This window comes from Triticum dicoccoides, chromosome 4A, assembly GCF_002162155.2.
Source record: "Triticum dicoccoides isolate Atlit2015 ecotype Zavitan chromosome 4A, WEW_v2.0, whole genome shotgun sequence".
In the NCBI taxonomy this organism is placed as follows: Eukaryota; Viridiplantae; Streptophyta; class Magnoliopsida; order Poales; family Poaceae; genus Triticum; species Triticum dicoccoides.
This window is the reverse complement of record NC_041386.1, coordinates 544,290,302-544,309,720: the sequence shown is the minus strand read 5'-3', so window position 1 is coordinate 544,309,720 and position 19,419 is coordinate 544,290,302. Positions and strand designations below refer to the sequence as shown.

The 19,419-nt window shown below is 45.4% G+C and overlaps 2 protein-coding genes across 2 annotated transcripts; one reads left to right on the top strand and one right to left on the bottom strand.

Annotated features, from left to right (window-relative positions):
• Window positions 1-8,200: 8,200 nt before the first annotated feature.
• On the top strand, window positions 8,201-9,276 carry LOC119289101. Its single transcript, XM_037568520.1, has 2 exons — window positions 8,201-8,568; window positions 8,667-9,276. Exons 1-2 carry the CDS (start codon window positions 8,425-8,427, stop codon window positions 9,156-9,158), a joined length of 636 nt encoding a protein of 211 aa, XP_037424417.1. The 5' UTR covers window positions 8,201-8,424; the 3' UTR covers window positions 9,159-9,276.
• A 980-nt stretch (window positions 9,277-10,256) lies between these two features.
• On the bottom strand, window positions 10,257-16,741 carry LOC119283631. Its single transcript, XM_037563098.1, has 6 exons — window positions 16,493-16,741; window positions 13,514-13,675; window positions 12,982-13,154; window positions 10,849-12,865; window positions 10,627-10,764; window positions 10,257-10,542 (listed from the first exon to the last, which is right to left on the bottom strand). Exons 1-6 carry the CDS (start codon window positions 16,619-16,621, stop codon window positions 10,477-10,479), a joined length of 2,685 nt encoding a protein of 894 aa, XP_037418995.1. The 5' UTR covers window positions 16,622-16,741; the 3' UTR covers window positions 10,257-10,476.
• Between the last annotated feature and the right edge of the window lie 2,678 nt (window positions 16,742-19,419).

Genomic DNA, 19,419 nt, shown 5'->3' with positions numbered 1-19,419 from the left:
ACAACAACAACAACAACAACAACAACAACAACAACAACAACAACAACAACAACAACAACAACAACAACAACAACAACAACAACAACAACAACAACAACAACAACAACAACAACAACAACATTTCAATTCTTCCACACCGATGAAGAAGGACCTGAGTCACATCACCTGCTTCAAGTGCAAGAAGACAGGTCACTACTCCAATGAGTGCCCTGAGGCACAGAATGGAAATGGCAATGGCAATGGGAATTCTGGAGGCAAGAAGCCCAATCCTTTCACTAAGGGACATGTGAATCATGTCAATGTGGAGGAGGTTTATGAGCAGCCTGACGCAGTGATTGGTAAGTTCTTGGTTAATTCATTTCCAGCACTCATTCTTTTTGACACTGGTGCATCCCATTCATTCATATCAAGGGGATTTGTGGATAAACATAAGTTGCCTACCATAGCTCTTAAGGCACCCATTCTAGTGAGTTCCCCAGGAGCCGAGTCTATGGCTAGTCAGGGATGTTTCCAATTGCCTTTGAACATAGGGGGACATGTTTTTCCCACAGATATGATTATACTAGAATCGCAAGGGTTGGATGTAATCCTAGGGATGGATTGGATGTCCAAGTATGCGGGAAACATTGATTGTGCTAGTAGATCGATTTTTCTCACCACCCTAGAGAAGAAGAGGATCAAGTACGTATCCAGGCTTAAGCCTAAGAGGACTCAGGTGAACTCTCTTACGGGAGTTGTCCAGGAAGAAGTACCAGTGGTGAAGGATTATCCCGATGTATTTTCGGATGAGTTACCGGGTATGCCGCCAGATCGGGAGATTGAGTTTTTGATTGAGTTGCTGCCAGGCACAGGGCCTATCTCCAAGAGGTCGTATCGAATGCCTGCTAATGATTTGGAGGAAGTCAAGAAACAGATTAAGGAGTTACTAGAGAAAGGGTATATTCACCCGAGTTCATCACCTTGGGGAGCCCTAGTACTTTTAGTGGAGAAGAAGGATGGAACCTTGAGAATGTGTGTGGATTACCGCTCTTTGAATGAGGTTACCATCAAGAACAAGTATCCTCTACCGATGATCAATGACTTGTTTGACCAGCTAGAAGGAGCTAGTGTTTTCTCCAAGATCGATCTTCGATCGGGTTATCACCAGTTGAAAATTCGTAAGAAGGATATACCCAAGACAGCTTTTACCACAAGGTATGGGCTTTGTGAGTATATAGTCATGTCCTTTGGTTTGACTAATGCCCCTGCCTATTTTATGAACATGATGAACAAAGTATTCATGGAGTTCCTGGATAAAGTTTATTATGGTATTCATTGATGACATATTGGTTTACTCCAAGAATGAGGAGGAACACGCTGAACATCTGCGCTTATTTTTGGAGAAGCTCAGAGAACATCAACTTTATGCCAAGTTCAGCAAGTGTGAGTTTTGGCTGAAGGAAGTTGGATTCCTTGGACATGTGGTGTCAGGTGAAGGGATTGCAGTGGACCCTACCAAGGTAGAGTCAGTCACGGAATGGAATGCACCCACCACAGTTGGCGAGATTCGTAGTTTTCTTGGACTTGCAGGATATTACCGGAGATTTATTGAAAATTTCTCCAAGATTGCCAGGCCCATGACATCATTGTTGAAAAAGGACACCAAGTTCGTTTGGACTGAAGAGTGTGAAGCCAACTTTCAAGAGTTGAAGAAGCGTTTGGTTACAGCCCCGGTGTTAGTCCTGCCTGACGTACACAAGGACTTTCAGGTGTATTGTGATGCTTCACGTCAGGAACTTGGAGGTGTTCTTATGCAAGAGGGGAAAGTTGTAGCTTATGCTTCACGACAGCTTCGACCTCATGAGTTGAACTATGCCACGCATGATTTGGAGTTGGCAGATGTAGTGCATGCACTCAAGACATGGAGACACTATCTTATTGGGAATCATTGTGATGTTTACACGGATCACAAGAGTTTGAAGTATATCTTCACGCAGAAGGAGTTGAATCTCAGGCAGAGGAGATGGTTGGAACTTATAAAGGATTATGACATAAGTCTCCATTATCATCCAGGAAAAATCCAATGTTGTGGCAGATGCTTTGAGCCGTAAGAATTATGTTAATACCCTTACAGCAGGAGGTTTACCTCAGGAGTTATGTGATGAGCTTAGAGACCTGCAATTGGAAATAGTTCCAAGAGGTTATGTTGCCGCACTCGAGGTGCAGTCCACCTTGCTGGGAAGAATCAGAGAAGCCCAGAAGTTGGACCAAGGTATTGCTGAGATCAAAGAAATGATGAGCAAAGGGAAAGCAGAAGGATTCCGTGAGGATGAACATGGAACCATATGGTTTGAGCAACGGATTTGTGTACCCAATGACCCGGAGATCAGGAAGTTGATTCTTCAGGAGGCTCACGACTCACCATATTTGGTACACCCAGCCAATACCAAGATGTATTTGGACTCGAAGGAAAGTTTTTGGTGGGCCGGTATGGAGCGAGAATTTGCCGAGTATGTGGCAATATGTGATGTATGTCAGAGAGTAAAGGCAGAACATCAGAAACCAGCAGGATTACTTCAGCCATTGCCGATACCTGATTGGAAATGGGATAAACTTGGTATGGACTTTATCACGGGGTTACCCAGGACCCGTTCGGGTTATGATTCCATTTGGGTGATAGTGGATCGTTTGACCAAGGTTGCTCACTTCATTCCAGTGAAGACCACCTATACAAGTGCTAAGCTGGCAAAGATATATATGACTAGGATCGTATGTCTGCATGGAGTTCCAAGGAGCATCGTATCGGATAGAGGAACACGGTTTACCTCCAAGTTTTGGAAACAATTACACGGAACTTTGGGTACCAGGCTAGAGTTCAGTACAACCTTCCACCCACAGACTGATGGGCAGACAGAGAGAGTTAATCAGATTCTAGAGGACATGTTGAGAGCGTGTGTGCTAGACTATGGGTCTAGTTGGGATGATAACTTACCCTACGTAGAGTTCTCGTACAACAACAGCTACCAAGCCAGTTTGCAGATGGCCCCTTTTGAGGCATTGTATGAAAGGAAATGCAGGACACCTTTGATGTGGGATGGAGTTGGAGATCGCAAGTTGTTTGGACTTGATTTGATCAGGGATTCTGAGGAGAAGGTCAAATTGATTCGTGACAGACTTAAGATAGCCCAGTCAAGGCAGAAAAGTTATGCCGATGCTAAACGCAAGGGAAGTTATCTATGAAGTGGGAGATAGAGCATATATTCGAGTGTCTCCACTTCGAGGTATTAAAAGATTTGGAGTCAAAGGAAAGTTAGCACCACGATTTGTGGGACCATACAAAGTTCTGGAACGTAGAGGAGAGGTTGCATACCAGTTGGAATTACCAGAGGCTTTGTCGGGAGTTCATGATGTGTTTCATGTTTCCCAGCTGAAGAAGTGTCATGCAGAGATGGCAGACATTCCTTTGAGAGATACAGTGCCACTCGAGGCAATTCAGTTGGAGAATGATCTGACTTATGAGGAGAAGCCTATTAAGATTCTTGAGACTGCAGAGAGAATCACTCGTACCAAGATCATCAAGTTCTGCAAAGTTCAGCGGAGTCACCATACCGAGGAGGAAGCCACTTGGGAACGAGAAGAAGATCTTAGGCAGGACCATCCGCACCTTTTTGCTGGCCAACCTGAATCTCGAGGACGAGATTCATCTTAAGGGGGGTAGGTTTGTAACATCCCAATTTTTATTAATTTGGATGTTAATAGAATCATTCAATGCATATCATATTTCTTTGCATTTTGGAGTTTTTGAAATATTCAAATAATAGTTTTCCCACCCGAGAAAAACAAATGAGAGGGGATAAGATGACTTACTCAAAATAATATTTCTTTGCATTTTGAATATTACTTTAAGTTTTGGAGTTGTTTGGTATTTATTTTATTTGCGAAAAGTGCATTAGTTGCATTAGGAAAATTATTTTCAAATTGTTCTGTGCTTAAGTTAATGTTCATTATGCTCTAAATATTATGTAGTTATTTTAGAAATTTATTTGGTGTTTTTAGAAATTCTTTTGAATTAGTTGTGAGCACTTAGTCTCCAGTTAAAAAAACACGCACGCAGCCTGGACCGAAACCAGGTTCGGCCCAGGAGCGCCCGACCGGCCCAGCTGGCCATTTCGGCCCAAGGCCGCCCATGCACCCGAATTTCCCCGCACCGGTCGACCGCCCGCAGCCCCCCTCGCTCGCTAACGCCGCCGCCACTGACTGGTGGGCCCCGCTCCACCTCATCTCCCCCAACCTCCCGCTTTCCCTGCTCGGGTGAGCTTGCCGCCGCGCTCCCGCAACCGCCGGGCGAGGCCCTCGCGGATAATGCAAATCCGCGGCACCCGCACGCCCTCCCCTCGCCTATAAATGCCCCGAGCTCCCCTCTGTCGACCTCGCCATCCCGCTTCTCCCCACACCGCTCACAGCCGCCGTGCTGCCCGTTCGCATCTCACCGGAGCCGCGTACCTCGCGGGAGCAGTTCGTCGCCCGTAGTCCTCTCCGACCCTTCCTTTTCTGTAAAACTTCTTAGCCCGCCGAGGCGCATCCTTTTGACACTATTTTTGCCCCTAGGTCCCGTCGGGGACGCCGCACCGTCTACGCCGGAGTCGCCGGAGCACCGAAGGCCGCCGTCTTCGCCCCGCCCCGTTCGGACGCCGCCGACGCACCCCGACGCCACCATCCGGATGCCCTCGACGCGCCGCACCTCCCCGTCTTCTTCCCCGTCGACGAGGACCACCACAGCCGCCGCCCCCTCCGTCACCGACGCCGCGCCGCCGTCCTCTGCTCGTCGCCGACGTCTCCAGCAGCTGTAAGCCGCCGCACCTCCCCTCGTTCGTAGATCGAAGATCCACGGCCTAGATTAGATTAGGTCTGGATTTTTTTATTATTTCGTGAAAGGGTACGTGGTTAACCGCGGTTCCCTTAGACCGTGCGGTTTATTTAAACCGAGCGTCAGTTTTCTTTATTTAGCCACCGCCATTGTTTTTTTTTCACACACTAGAATCTGCCCTTTAATATTTTTACTAGTATGCCTAGTATGCACTATATTTCACATCACTCTTTGAACCTTAGGCCTATGTTGTTTTGCACTTAGAGTATTTCCGTAGTAGCTTAGTGTGTTGTATGTTCATTTGGTTTTTCCGAGACTTTTTGCTATGCATGTTCTTTTGGCCTCTGGAATGTTGCTTATGTTTGTTTATCTTCTTTGCGATAGATTGCCCGGAGTGCGAAGCAGAATATTATCAGTCTTTAGAATTCAACCAGCAGTACCAAGGCAAGTTGCATCTTGATCATGTTTCATTACCTATGTTTTTATTATGCACTTAGTTCTTTGCGGTAGGACTGCATGGTAGGAAACTGGTGCCACATGACTTTGCTTTTCACCCAGTAGTTCATTGAGGTAGGTCTGAACCATATAACTTTGTCACCATCGTTTTACTTTATGTTGCTATGCTAAGTAGACGTGGATTGGGGAGTGATCATTGTAAAGTTTGAGTGACAATGTAGTAAATAAGACCTAAGTTAAATAATGAACTACCTGGGCGGAAACTTGTGGGAATGGTGGCGAGGTACAGTGGGGCACGCATGGGAAATCCATGGTGGTGCACCACTAGTGGACCGTCCGCTCAGGCTCAAAGAGATCAATCGTATTCCCATGTCTAGAAGCTTACGTGTGCAGCCTAAGGCCAATATGGGCTCTGGCTTAGTTGAGTAGTTAGTGTGACCTCTTTCGGGATGGGCTAGCAGATGTAGAATGATGTAGGTGTACCGGCCTATCCGTGGATTAAGGGGGAACATTTTCGAAAGACTATGTCTCGATCTTCCGATCATGGAGGTGGTCGAGTCTTGTGGGGAAAAGTGCACAATCTTTGCAGAGTTTTCAACCTAATCGATTAGCCGTGTCCCCGGTTACGGACCACTTGAGCATCTAGTAGTGGAAATGCCGGGAGATCTCCTCGCCTTTAATTAAACAGTTGGGTTTTAAATGAAACTTGGGGACGGATGGAGTTGGATTTGCCAACTCATCCTATGCAAATGTGTAGTAGTAGAATAACAATCTTTTCTAATAGAGAAAAACTAGCTTTATGCAAAAACTAAACCTAGAGCGTTCCACCAGCCAAACTGCATGTAAAAGCAGGTTCATTACACTATGATGTGACTTGCCAGTACATTCAACGTACTGACCCACTTGGCTGCAACTTATCACGTTGCAGATATATCCGACGAGGATTAAGGTGCGATAGGTCGATGTTCTACACTCAACCTTGCTCGTGGAGTTGGACTCATTTACTTCTTTGCTTCCGCAGTATTTGCTTATTGGCTCTATGCCCTATTTTGTAATAAATGTATTGCTCTTGGACTATCGATGTAATAAAGAGATGTGTGTTATTTCTGTTATTTCATCGCGTACTGTGTGTGCTAGCAAGTCGATCCAGGGACTAGCACGGTAAGCACAGAGACTTCGACTCTTACCGAGTCGGGTCGCTACAAGTTAGGTGTGGTGTGCCTGTCGTACAGATTTTCGCCCTGTTTCCCCCAAATAAATCGAGCAAGCCATCGCTTCTTTTTCTGCAATGGGATTTTTAGCAGCTCTTCCGCTAACTTGTAAAAAAAAAGACTACTCCCTCCATTCCAAAATATAGTGTGCCTGAGCTTTCCGAGGTCAAACTTTGACCATAAATTTGACGAACGAGACTGACTGCGGCGGGAGAAAAAATTACATAATTAAAAACTTCTTTCGAATACGAATTCACTGATATAACTTTTGCTCCCGCTGCAATCGGTCTTGATAGTTAAATTTATAGTCAAATTTGAAGCACGGGGATAAAGAAAACACTACATTATGAAATGGAGGGAGTATAGTATAAATCGGTACCCTCGCCAAAAAACCATAACGTGGTACGGGAGGGCAACTCAGCTTTTGCGGCAGTTCTTCCCGCGGAGAAAGCCAATAAACAAGGGAGGCGCCGGGTCTGGTCAGCTCATGTCGGGCAATGGTGTTGATTCTATGCGTCCATGGTGGGCCGCCACTGAGTACGGATGCGCCTCTCACTGCCGGCAGCGCGTGCGCCGTTGTCTCGCCCCGTGGAGTAGCCGCCCATGCATACGGTACGACCGGTCTTATCCATTCCCATCCGAACTTGTTCCAACTCATCCTTCCTTCCTTTCCACTTCACCTTTCTGCATGCCCCAGTCCTAGCTCCGAGCATGGTCCTCCTATCTTCCTCTCTTCTTCAATCAATGTCGCACCATGGAGATGGAAATTTCGCACAACGCCTCGTTGTGTTACGAGCAATGGGAGACGATGGTCACTCAGAACTGCACAGTTCGATGATCGAATCGATCAAAGACTCAAAGCGCATACGATTAGTGCTAGTTAATCCTTGGTCGGTGGGGGCACGGTGGGGCAAATAAGAATATGATTATTCTTAAACTAAGCTACACGATGGTAGAGTACACACAGATGATTGCTTGCTTGCTTGCTCTCGAAGCGATGATTAGCACGCATCGGCATCCCGGCCTTTCCAGTTTGTTTGTTTGTTTTCTCTCACTTTTGCTGCTTGGTTTTCCTAACAAAAAGAGTGGATTGCTTTGTCAATACACCACCACATCTATACATGCATGCATGTACGCGACGCATCAAACATCGATGGATCCATGTATATAGCTTTCGTACACCGTGCGTGCGTGTATGTGTCGGTGTCGCCCAATGAGTGTCAATCCACACGTACTCCTCCTACCCCGATGTGTGTCCTTTGCTTGTTTTCAGTGACAAGGTACTTCAAAATGCATGCACTTCTTACACGTATCTGTATTCTCAAGTCTCTTTACCGGTTCCAGTGGATGCATACCTACACTTTATCTGTATTCTGAAGGCGTGCTGACACTTATGGTAGGGGCCAGGCAATGATAAAAGCAGCCAAAGCATACGACCATTTTGTAACCCTTGTCAGCCTTGCCAAGAAGGAGAGTACGTATTTACAACAGCTAGCGTGTCCTGCTAGTAGTTTTAATTGACCAATTTAACACTACTGTCAGTCGCACGCATCGCCCACGCCACGCAGAGAAATGCTCAAAAGCCTCTAGACACGGGTTTAAAAGACTAGTCCTGCCAAAGCTGTCTGCTGCGGGAGGAGCATCTCGTGCAGAGCATGTACCCAAACCCCATCGCCGCTGCCGGCCTAGTTTGTTTGGCATACCATGCCATGCGGAAAGGCCCAATATTCTCTTGTGGCATCATTGCGGCCAGGCCAGCGTTTCTATTCCAATCCATGCCGTTGCTTTGCACTCTCTCGTGCCAATCTTCTTTTATAAACCCCGGCCACCCCCTACCCAAGTTCCTCTAGTAGTGCCTACCAGAAGTCCACAACACACCTTTGCCGTCTCTCCTCTCCTTTCATTTGTCTCATGCAAGCTTATAATCCCTCAAGGACAAGACGAGGAGACCAAGAAGAGAAGCATATGACGCAGATGGAGGAGCTCGTGCGGCAGTGCGACATGGAGGTCATGAAGATGGCCATGCTCAAGCACGAGCAGACCTTCAGGCAGCAGGTAGCCAGACCAAACACATCCATCTCTATTTCAATTGCGTATTCTTGGATTTGTTCCCGAGCTGACAAACAAAATCCCTGCCATGATCGGCTCGAAAGGTGCATGATCTGCACCGGCTGTACCGAGTCCAGAAGCAGCTCATGGGCGACCAGAGCGGGCGCCCGTCGTCAGTGCTACCCTGCCGTCAGGTGCAGAGGCGCAGCCAGCACCCCCGCCGGCCGGAGCTGAGCCTGCAGCTCCCTGTCGACGACAACGAGGACGAGCACACCGTCGTCAGCGCCGGCACAGGCCGCCTAGCGACGCCGCCGTCCACGGAAAGCGAGGACGAGCTGGAGCTGACGCTGGCCGTCGGCGGCGGCGGCGTCCACGGCGGGAGCAGAAGGAGCCAGAGGAGGAGGCGGGAGAGCGCGACGGACTGCTCCGGCAGAAGAAGCCCACAGACGCCGTCTTCGTCGACCGACTCCGACGAGGCGCTCCGCCCGGTGCAGCACCGCCACCAGAGGGCGACGCCGTGTGATCTCCGGGGAGGGGTGACGGTGTCGAAGCAGCCGCAATGGCTGGTGCGCTGTCTCAGCCTTAGGATGGCTTGATCGATTATTTGAGGAGACCACTGTGCTGTATACTAGTTTCACCGAGTGGTTGCTGGTAAAATAGATCGATCACAAGTGTTTTTTACTAGCTTGAATCTGACTGAATCTGGCATGTTCATCATTTGTGGCATATGATATGCGTCAACGGAAAAACGACCAGGGATAAGGGGATATGCCATAAATATCTGCCGGCTAGAAGAAGTGAACCCCCTCAGGTTCTGGTTCTATTGTCACTCTCCCCTTTTCACACTCATGATTCATCTTTTCACCAAACTTCCAGAGCAGAAACAAAGCAATGCGTGCAAAGTAACTGCTGAAAAAGTAACGGGAAACAACAGTGTGAACTAATCCGCGGTTCTAACTTCTAAGCAAATATGGTCCAACGAGGGTGAAAATAGCAAGGCAACTAGACGCAACGAAATGGTAAAAGGGTGCACCATGGTAGCCCCGATAAAAACACTTCAAGAATGTGTTGTGCTGCTGAAGGGAAGAAATTCAATAATATGCAGAATCTACTGCCCTCATTTGTTTACAAAAGAATCAACATTCCATCCACATCTACTCCCTCCGTTTCTAAATATTTGTCTTTTTAGAGATTTCAAATGAACTACCACATGCGGATGTATATAGACATATTTTTGAGTGTAGATTCACTCATTTTGCTTCGTACGTAGTCACTTGCTGAAATCTCTAGAAAGACAAATATTTAGGAACGGGGGGAGTAGCAGACTTATTACATGAAGCTTTTCCAATTTCCGTAAGACCTCAGCATCTTATCTTCAAAAAACAGTCAGTTTCAGTTATACTTTTTACCCCTTGGTTTGCATCAAGTCAATAAAGAAGTAAAATAGCAGCACCCAGCATATATGCCGGGGTACCATCTAACATCTACTTATATTTAACTTGTTGATGAGCTGATGATAAAATTTCCAACTTTGCGGCATTGGGCAAAGTCAAAAGAAGCACCGGGATGCTCTCATCCTCGCATATGCTTCCAAGGATAAGCATGTGAGTAACACGCAACGAGATAAGAAAGAGAGAGAGAGAAGCTAAGGAGAGCACATCACTTGGCTTGCTCCCACTTAAAAGAGAGCAGCAGCAAAAATTCGAAGTTCATTGCCTGGTAGAAAGTTGCACATCTTACTTTACTTTCCTCCGGAATGGAAGTTTCCAATGTTTGGTATGTGACCACAAGTCCACAATATACAGGAGGAGAGAGAGATTCTGATGACATCCATGTTCTGCAGGAAGTTTCTATATGAAACGCAAACAGACCCGGAAGCGAGTAGAGTATACTTGCTGTGCTGACCCAGCAAAGTCACAGCTCCCTTGTACTACCAGCACATATCTGCTTCTGTTCCTCCTCTAGTTTTCTCCAAGCAGCCTGACAAGCAGTCCAAGAAGGGTAAGGATTGATATGCTTTCGTTTCTTGGGGGGGTGATGGATTAGTGTAATAGAATCAGTTACCTTATCTTTCTCGATCTTGGAGAGATGTGGCTTCATCGAGTTGCCGAGCCCCACTCCTCCCCATGCATCCAGAAGCTCCTTCTCCCTCGCTCTTCTGCGCTCCTGCTTCAGTTCTCCCTCTGATTTCCTACATTCAACCTGCCAAGTAGTCGAAACATTCTAAGTGCTGGTACATTTCATATCTTCAGATGATAGGTTGGTGTGATAGAACCAATTAATTACCTTGTCACTCTCAATCTTGGACAGATGGGGCTTCACCGAGCTCCCTAGCCCCTCTCCTCCCCATGCATCCAGAAGCTCTTTCTCCCTCGCTCTCCTGCGCTCTTCAGCAGGGTTCAAGACTCTTGTCGAATTTCCTTCAGCAGCAGCAGCAGCCTGCTTGGCTTGCTCAAGCTTCGTCGGACGCTTGACAAAGATGTCAGCCAGACCCCCGGCTGCTCCATCTGCACATTGTGTATCACTCTTCTCTAGCAGTGGTGTGTCACTATCACCCTTCTTTTCATGCTCCATCTTCTCCTTTTCAAGCCTGGAGACATGTTTATCCAAGATCTGGTCTAAACTATCAGATGCTTTGTCATCGCTACCAGTCTGCACACCAGTTCTTGCTCCTCCTGATGCATTCCTCTTCTCATATTCCATCTTCTCCCTTTCTAGCCGACTGACACGTTTTACTAGGACTTGATCCAAGCTCTCGGATGCTGTGGCAATGTTGCCATGCTTCCGCTGATCACGCGACACAATGGTCTGTCCTTGTCCCGAGGCATTCCTCTTCTCATACTCCATTTTCTCCCTTTCCAGTCTTGATACACGCTTCACTAAAATCTCATCTAAACTCACTGGTGTGTTATCACAACACTTCTGTGGATCCTTCTGCTTCTGTACGTCGATCTGTCCTTGCTCCAGTGCTTTTCTCTTTTCCATCTCCAGTCTATTGGTTGGCTTAACAAAGACCTTGTCGAGGCCAACACCTACTTCGCTGCCATCCTTAGTGCAGAAACTTCGAAGTGCTTCAAGCTTTGCAGCTTCAATTCGAGTCAATCTTTTGCCACCATGGTTACCCTTTGCAGCCAAGGGTGGCAGCTTATGTGAACTTAAAATTCTGTTTTCTTTATCTTGTGAAGAATCGGCACAGGCTTGAACGCAATTGCTTTCTTCACCCGATCCCCTGATCACATTGCTGTCAGACAAGACTTCTGACTGACCCTTGAGAGATTCAGATTCTTCGGTGCTGGCTTGCACATCGTCCGTAACATCCTTGCAGTTCCCTTCAGAAGAATCGGTGCACTGGTTGCTCTTCTTGGCTTCCAAGATCTCTTTCTCAAGCCTAGACATATTCTTCACAAGAATGCTGCCCAGGTCAGAAGCAGATTCTAGTGCCGTTGTGTTGCCCCCTGCAAGTTGGCCCTGGCCATCTTGTACAACAGGTTTCACTGGAGTTACTTTTCTGCATGCTTCTTTTGCTTCTTGAACTTCTCTTTCTAGTTTTGAATGATGCTTGACCAAGAACTTGTCCAGACTTGGTAATTCAGATGAGACTTCTTTCTTTGGTCCTTGTATATCAATAAAGCTGGCTGCAGTGGAATATCTTCTTGATTGTGGTCTGTGTGTCCCTGCAGTAGTGTAGCTCACAGGCTTCGTTTCATGATATTTTCCCTTATCCCTTTGAAGTGCTGCATTTAGGCCAGATGTGGCAACAATGACCGCCAAAGAGGCAAGGTCGTCTTCATGAAGAGCTTTTATCCTTTCAAGCATAATGTTTACAAGATCAGTGGATTGTTCTAGATCAGCAGTATTGAAATCAGATGGGAAGATGCTTTTTCTGGAGGTATTGTTATTGGATTTGAAATTGTTTGTTTCTTCATTGTTACAGTCACCAAGCTGCTGCTCAGCTTCAGAATTCACATCACTATCAGTCGCCTCTGGATTTTGGCTAATTTTCCGCAATAGCTCCTTAAACTCTTCTTGGTTTGGCAAATCAGGAGAGTTTGCAAGTTTGACAAATGCCTTCTTCACTGCAGCAGCAACCTCCATATCAACCTCAAAAGCAGTCTGAAAGGACGCTGTAACCTTGTGAGTTGGTCTTCCTCCAGTTTTTGCCGAGGATTCCACCTCATACTGCTGACTGGGACAGTCAGGCTTGTCATACATCATGATACCTATTACTCTAGCGTATTCAAATGCTTCAGTCGCATGCAACTTGGCCTTTTCCATAAGTTCTTCAGCTTCTTTGTTTTGGATCCTATTAGAAAAATAAAATAAAATAACATATCAAGGACAGTCAGAATATCAGAGGAATGAAACAAGTGTAGTCAGCATAACAGCAGGCATGATAGAATAAGAACAACATAATCTCACCTGGCTGTTTGAAGAATTCTACACCACGAAGCTTCAACCATAGCAGTCTTGCGAGCTTCCATCGCCTTTCTGGCCGCTTCACTGGCTGCAATTTTCTCCCTTGCCATCCTAGTATAATGAAGATTGGAATTTTCCAGAGTATCATGAAGGGATGCGGTCATACCATCAGTCTCCTGCAGAAGACGAAAGGCATAACTTTAATTCACATCATAAAAAATATTATTTAATCCAATTTCCCACTTTGCTTATCTCAGGCAGAGAAGAGAGAACTGAGACAGCAATGACATCAAATTTCGAGTTTCTCGTCATGAAATGCATTGAAGTGCACAATCAAGATCTTAAAGGTCCATGAAGGAGAATAAAAATGTAAACTGCACTTTAACTGGCAGGTGGGAATCTGGAGTATACTGAACAGTGTAAACTAACCTGGTCTAATGTGCAATATTATCCTGGATCCACTCGTGCTATGGTTTAAATACAATTTACTCTAGAACGAAGAGTGGCTAAACATTTTGCACTATCCAGTAAGTACCTGAAGACGCTTTATCTTTCTTTTCAAGTATGATTCAGTTTTTTTCCTAGGGAACCAATCAATCGAAGGACCACTTCTGCGAATCACAGATTTTTTGAATTGGGATGTCGACTTATTGACAGATTTCAGTACTGAGTTTCCAAATTCTCTTGAACCTGGACTCTGCAGAAAACAAATGCAGAAAGTGCTGTTAGCTAAATTCTTCATAGAATTAGATCTTACAAGTAGGAAATTAAACAAGAAATCGAAACTTGCAAATGCCTAATTGGGTTTTGTTCAAGCTGAGTAAATTTAATGTGCAAACTATCTGAAAATACATAATAGAGAGTTAGAGACAGACTTCTTCATTTTACAGGACTAAACCTAAGACTCTTAACAGTCACATGTGCAGCACACATGTAATGTTGGTTGCCTGTAAAGTTGACCTATGAGAATACTAATGACTATCGATATTAAAAACTTAATCATCTTTACGACTGCTCTTAAATTTCTACCCAGTTAAGCCCAGGTCAGCTTTGTCTCGCAAGAAGATTTTCCTTAATTAAAGTAATGACTAGCAAAGCATTCTTGAGTGGTCAGGACCAAATCAGTATGAGAATATTGCTCAGTTGACTATAAGCCCAATTGGGTTTTGTTCAAGCTGAGCAAATTGAACCTGCAAGCTATCTGAAAATACATAATGGAGATAGACTTCTTCATTTTACTGGACTAAACCTAATACTCTAACAGTCACATGTGCAGAACACATCAATGTTGGTTGCCTGTAAAGTTTTCCTATGAGAATACTAATGGCTATCGATATGAAGAACTTAATCATCCTCATGGGTCCCCTTAAAGTTCTACTCAGCTAAGCCCAGGTCAGCTTTGTCCCGTATGACTATTTTCCTTAATTAAAGTAATGACTACAAGCATTCTTGAGTAGTCAGGACCAAAGCAGTATGAGAATATTGTTCAGTTCACTACAAGCCTAATTGGGTTTTGTTCAAGCTGAGCAAATTGAACCTGCAAGCTATCTGAAAATACATAATAGAGACAGACTTCTTCATTTTACTGGACTAAACCTAATACTCTAACAGTCACATGTGCAGGACACATCAATGTTGATTGCCTGTAAAGTTTTCCTATGGGAATACTAGTGGCTATCGATATTAAGAACTTAATCATCCTCACGGGTGCCCTTAAAGTTCTACTCAGCTAAGCCCAGGTCAGCTTTGTCCCGTATGACTATTTTCCTTAATTAAAGTAATGACTACAAGCATTCTTGAGTGGTCAGGACCAAAGCAGTATGAGAATATTGTTCAGTTCACTACAAGCCTAATTGGGTTTTGTTCAAGCTGAGCAAATTGAACCTGCAAGCTATCTGAAAATACATAATAGAGACAGACTTCTTCTTTTTACTGGACTAAACCTAATACTCTAACAGTCACATGTGCAGAACACATCAACGTTGGTTGCCTGTAAAGTTATTCTATGAGAATACTAATGACTATCGATATTAAGAACTTAATCATCCTCACGGGTGCCCTTAAAGTTCTACTCAGCTAACCCCAGGTCAGCTTTGTCCCATATGAATATTTTCCTTAATTAAAGTAATTACTACAAGCATTCTTGAGTGGTCAGGACCAAAGCAGTATGGGAATATTGTTCAGTTGACACATGTTTTCAAGTTGCCTATCCACACCTTTCGTTTCCTTCTTATAATCACGAGTCTATTATGATGATTAAATCAGTTTCAAAGAATATTTTTTGTTTTACAGACTTCTGAGTTATGATAGCCTAGAAATAAAATAAAAATGCTCACAAAGATGTCTACATTCATTTAAAGTTGAACTATAAGTTAGAATATCAGGTCAGTTAACAGTAATATAACACATGTTGCCTTATTACTAATAACAAAACAACAGGAGACATTCTTACACCTTTCAAGCTGCTAGCATTAATAAATCTTGGTGGCACCTTTCGTCATTTGATGGGATCTATCCTACTGGTTTACCCCAGCAATGAACAAAACTTACAAGAGTACCAACTCTACCATTTCAAATGTCAACTCAATGCAACTCCGACATGAGTCTTCATATCCAAACTAGCTAATCACTTGGGAACTTAGGAAATGGAAGGTGACCAGGTAACTACATTATTTGCAAGGAATAACCAACAGAGCACATACCGGCATATGTTTGACATAAACTTGAACTGAAATTAACAAAGAGTCATGCGCAATGCATTCGCTCTCTAACCCCATACCTGGAACCAACAATAAATTACTGTCTCCAAGAACTACGTTATGAAATATCACACACTACAAGCAATTCCTCAAATGTACCAAATCACAGTGGCAGGATATCGGTAAGTAAACATACTGCAGACTTTTGCACTCTACGAATTAACACCCACACACTCAAAGTTGCAGTTATCCATAACAGTACAAGCACACATTATGAAATACCACATCGGTATGGCATCAGTTAACATACTAGTACAAGCAATTCCGCAAATATTACCAAATCACATTCGCAGGATACTGGTAAGTAAAGATACTGCAGACTTTTGTACGAATTAACACCCACGGACTCAAAGTTGCAGTTATCCATAAGAGTCCTCATGTCGCAGAGTTCAGATACATCGGACATGCCGAGTAATGGGACGCAATCGCCGCGGCAGGCCCGACGAGGACTAGGGTTTTGGTAAGGGATTCAGTTGTCACGATTGCGAAGCAATATCGGCGGAGAAAGGCTGCGAAGCCCTGAATGAAGAGAAACTATGCCGAATCGAACAAAGGATAATCTACACCGCACCAAACCACCGCCCGCCCAACGGCTCCCGAAAATTTTCCCGTGCGAAACCGGCGTCGCAAACCAGAGCGGCCGCCCACAGTTCCAACAAGGGGAACCGCAGAATCCCCAATCGAACCGCACGAGACATACAGAGTGAGACCGCAGCAGAGCTTGATGGGGGAGGGGAGTGGGGTGTCGGGCGGACCTTGCGGGAGCTCCCGCCGCTGCGGCCGGGGGAGACCTTCCGACGGGAGGGCGTCGGCGAGATGCAGCGGGCCCCGCCGCCTCCGTCGGCGGAGGGAGGCGGCGACGAGGTGGGAGACGAGGTCGACATGGCGAATCGCGCGATCGGAGATTCTAGAGAATGAGGGGCGGCGGCGAAGGAGGAGGAGGAGGATTTGGGATTCAAATAGAGGTGGAGGCCTGGAGGGGATCGGGGGACAAGTAGCCGTTGTTGATGCCGAGCTCCCGGCCGGGTTGAAAATTGAAACGCGAGTGGGATTACGACAGGGAGCGTGAGGATTGGCGCTGAGCTGGCCGGTTTATGGTGCCACGTCAGAGGAGTGATTGCGTATGTAAACGCGCACGTATTCGGAAAATTCAGGAGGGAGTTTATTCCATTTCTTTTTTTTTTAGCATCAGTACAGACACAAGCGCTCATATACACACGCATACACTCACCCCTATGAACGCACACACGCACACCCTACCCCTATGAGCACCTTCGAAAGACTGAGCCGCCATATCATCTTGAGATTTACGAAGTCACCGTAGGCGCTTCGTCGTCGACGAGAACGTCTCCTCCCACTGAAAGCGCATCGCCGGAAATCCTGAAATAAATTCAAGAATAATGCGAGCACCAGAATTTGAACCCTGGTGGGTTGGGGATACCACTGTTCACCTAACCAACTCAACCACAGATTGATTCGCAGTTTATTCCATTTCCTGAGGAGTAATTGCTCCTCGCAAATTTAAATATTTTGAAATGACCGTCTTCTTTTTCCTTTTTTTTTGAAAATTATCAGTTTTATTATAAAGATTCATCAGAAGTACAAAACATGCCAAACATAATGAAAGTTACATCGAGGTTCATGGACTACCGAACGACCATTGCTACAGCTAGAACGAGCTGTCGACATATCGTTGTCGCCGCTCCCATACCGAAAAACCGAGGGAGACGGGCATGGCCACTCGAATCTTTTTCACTTGGTGGTGGCGGTTCCTTCGTAAATCTCATCAACTCCATGATTTTAAAGATGTGAGATCCAGGAAAAACCGCTCCACACGATTGCACTGCAACCGCTCCACTCCGCATTTTCAACTCCCTGGAATTAGAGCGTTCGGCATCGCTCCGCCGGCTCCGGGGGCGGAGTTGAGGAGTGGTGAGAATCCAAACACACTCTTAGTTTCATCTCCGCTCCCATGCAATCGCCAAGCATCCAAACCCCTCATTCCTATGGAAAAAGTAAACAACCATCTATCCTCCCTCCAACAAATCTCTTTTGTACTCACAATTTTTTTTGATAAATGACACTCTTTATTGACTCATGATGTTGCATCAAAAGGACACAAAACACAACGAGTATACACTCAATCACTGCACGACTAAGATGCAGAGATAAATAAAAAAGGAAAAAAGGAAAAAAAAACCATAGGGTTTGGCGAGGCAACAACCCACTGCAGCAAACTATCAACTAGTACTACCTCTATTGACAACATTCGGAAGAGCCGGAGGTTCTCTAACATCGACGGCTTCAGCGAGGAGATGGTGAATGAATGCCATCGTCGCCAAATCCAACCACATAAGCGAGATAATGGGTTTTAACCCAGAAGAGAAAGATAGGGTAGGATCCAGACAATGCCTTCAATAAGGGAGTGTAAACCACCATCGTCAGGTACAACCAAAGAAAGTCAGACCTACGGTGATGATAGGATCCCCTCGGGGTAGGCCCGTGACAAGGATTTGGTCCAACAGGACCAACATCCCCAATTGTTGACAAGAGAATCATTCGGCTGGGCTGGGACGATAAATCCGATTCCATGCGACCACTCCACAGCCCCGCCACCCTCTCCTGCACCTTATTCTTGCTTCCCGATGCTAGAATCCGCCTTTTCACCATCGACGAACTCACCACCCCATAGCTCCGCCTGATGTCTGCGGAGGTCCATTTTCACTGGTAATTGAATCGGTCGAGCTTGGTGATGGCATAGGAAGGTCCAAATCAACTCCTAGATGGACGGTGGCGCCGAAACCCGACGAAGAAGGCCAACACCGCCCCGACATCCTAACCTCGTTTGTCACATCCATGGGCGGGAATCTCCTCTGCGAATCGCATGTGTCCTCCGCGGTGTTTGGCCTTAGCCGACCTCCATTGTCCCACTGTGTCTTCCACCCTATCTGCCCATGCGGTATTTTTTAAAATGCATCTATGGTCTTTTGCTACCTCTTGAGCACTGCGTTGGTTTTCCCTTGAAGAGGAAAGGGTAATGCAGCAAGTAGCGTAAGTATTTCCCTCAGTTTTTGAGAATCAATGTATCAATCCAGTAGGAGGCCACACGCAAGTCCCTCGTACCTACACAAACAAATAAGAACCTCGCAACCAACGCGATAAAGGGGTTGTCAAGCCATTCACGGTCACTTACGAGAGTGAGATCTAATAGAGATAATAATAACAAGATAAATATTTTTGGTATTTTTATGAGATAGATTGAAAGTAAAGATTGCAAAATAAAATAGATTAGAAACTTATATGATGGAAAATAGACCCGGGGGCCATAGGTTTCACTAGTGGATTCTCTCAAGATAGCATAACTATTACAGTGGGTGAACAAATTACTGTTGAGCAATTGATAGAAAAGCGAATAATTATGAGAATATCTAGGCATGATCATGTATATAGGCATCACGTCCGTGACAAGTAGACCGACTTCTACCTGCATCTACTATTATTACTTCACACATCGACCGCTATCCAGCATGCATCTAGAGTATTAAGTTCATAAGAACAGAGTAACGCATTAGGTAAGATGACATGATGTAGAGGGACAAACTCAAGCAATATGATATAAACTCCATCTTTTTATCCTCGATGGCAACAATACAATACGTGTCGTTTCCCTTTCTGCCACTGG

Excerpts from the sequence above, each read along its gene's own strand:
- LOC119289101 (XM_037568520.1), top strand. The coding sequence starts at position 8,425 with ATGCAAGCTTATAATCCCTCAAGGACAAGACGAGGAGACCAAGAAGAG. Across the intron at positions 8,569-8,666 it reads AGCAGACCTTCAGGCAGCAG|GTGCATGATCTGCACCGGCT; the intron begins GTAGCCAGACCA and ends TCGGCTCGAAAG.
- LOC119283631 (XM_037563098.1), bottom strand. The coding sequence starts at position 16,621 with ATGTCGACCTCGTCTCCCACCTCGTCGCCGCCTCCCTCCGCCGACGGA. Across the intron at positions 10,765-10,848 it reads CCAAGATTGAGAGTGACAAG|GTTGAATGTAGGAAATCAGA; the intron begins GTAATTAATTGG and ends ACTACTTGGCAG. Across the intron at positions 10,543-10,626 it reads CCAAGATCGAGAAAGATAAG|GCTGCTTGGAGAAAACTAGA; the intron begins GTAACTGATTCT and ends ACTGCTTGTCAG.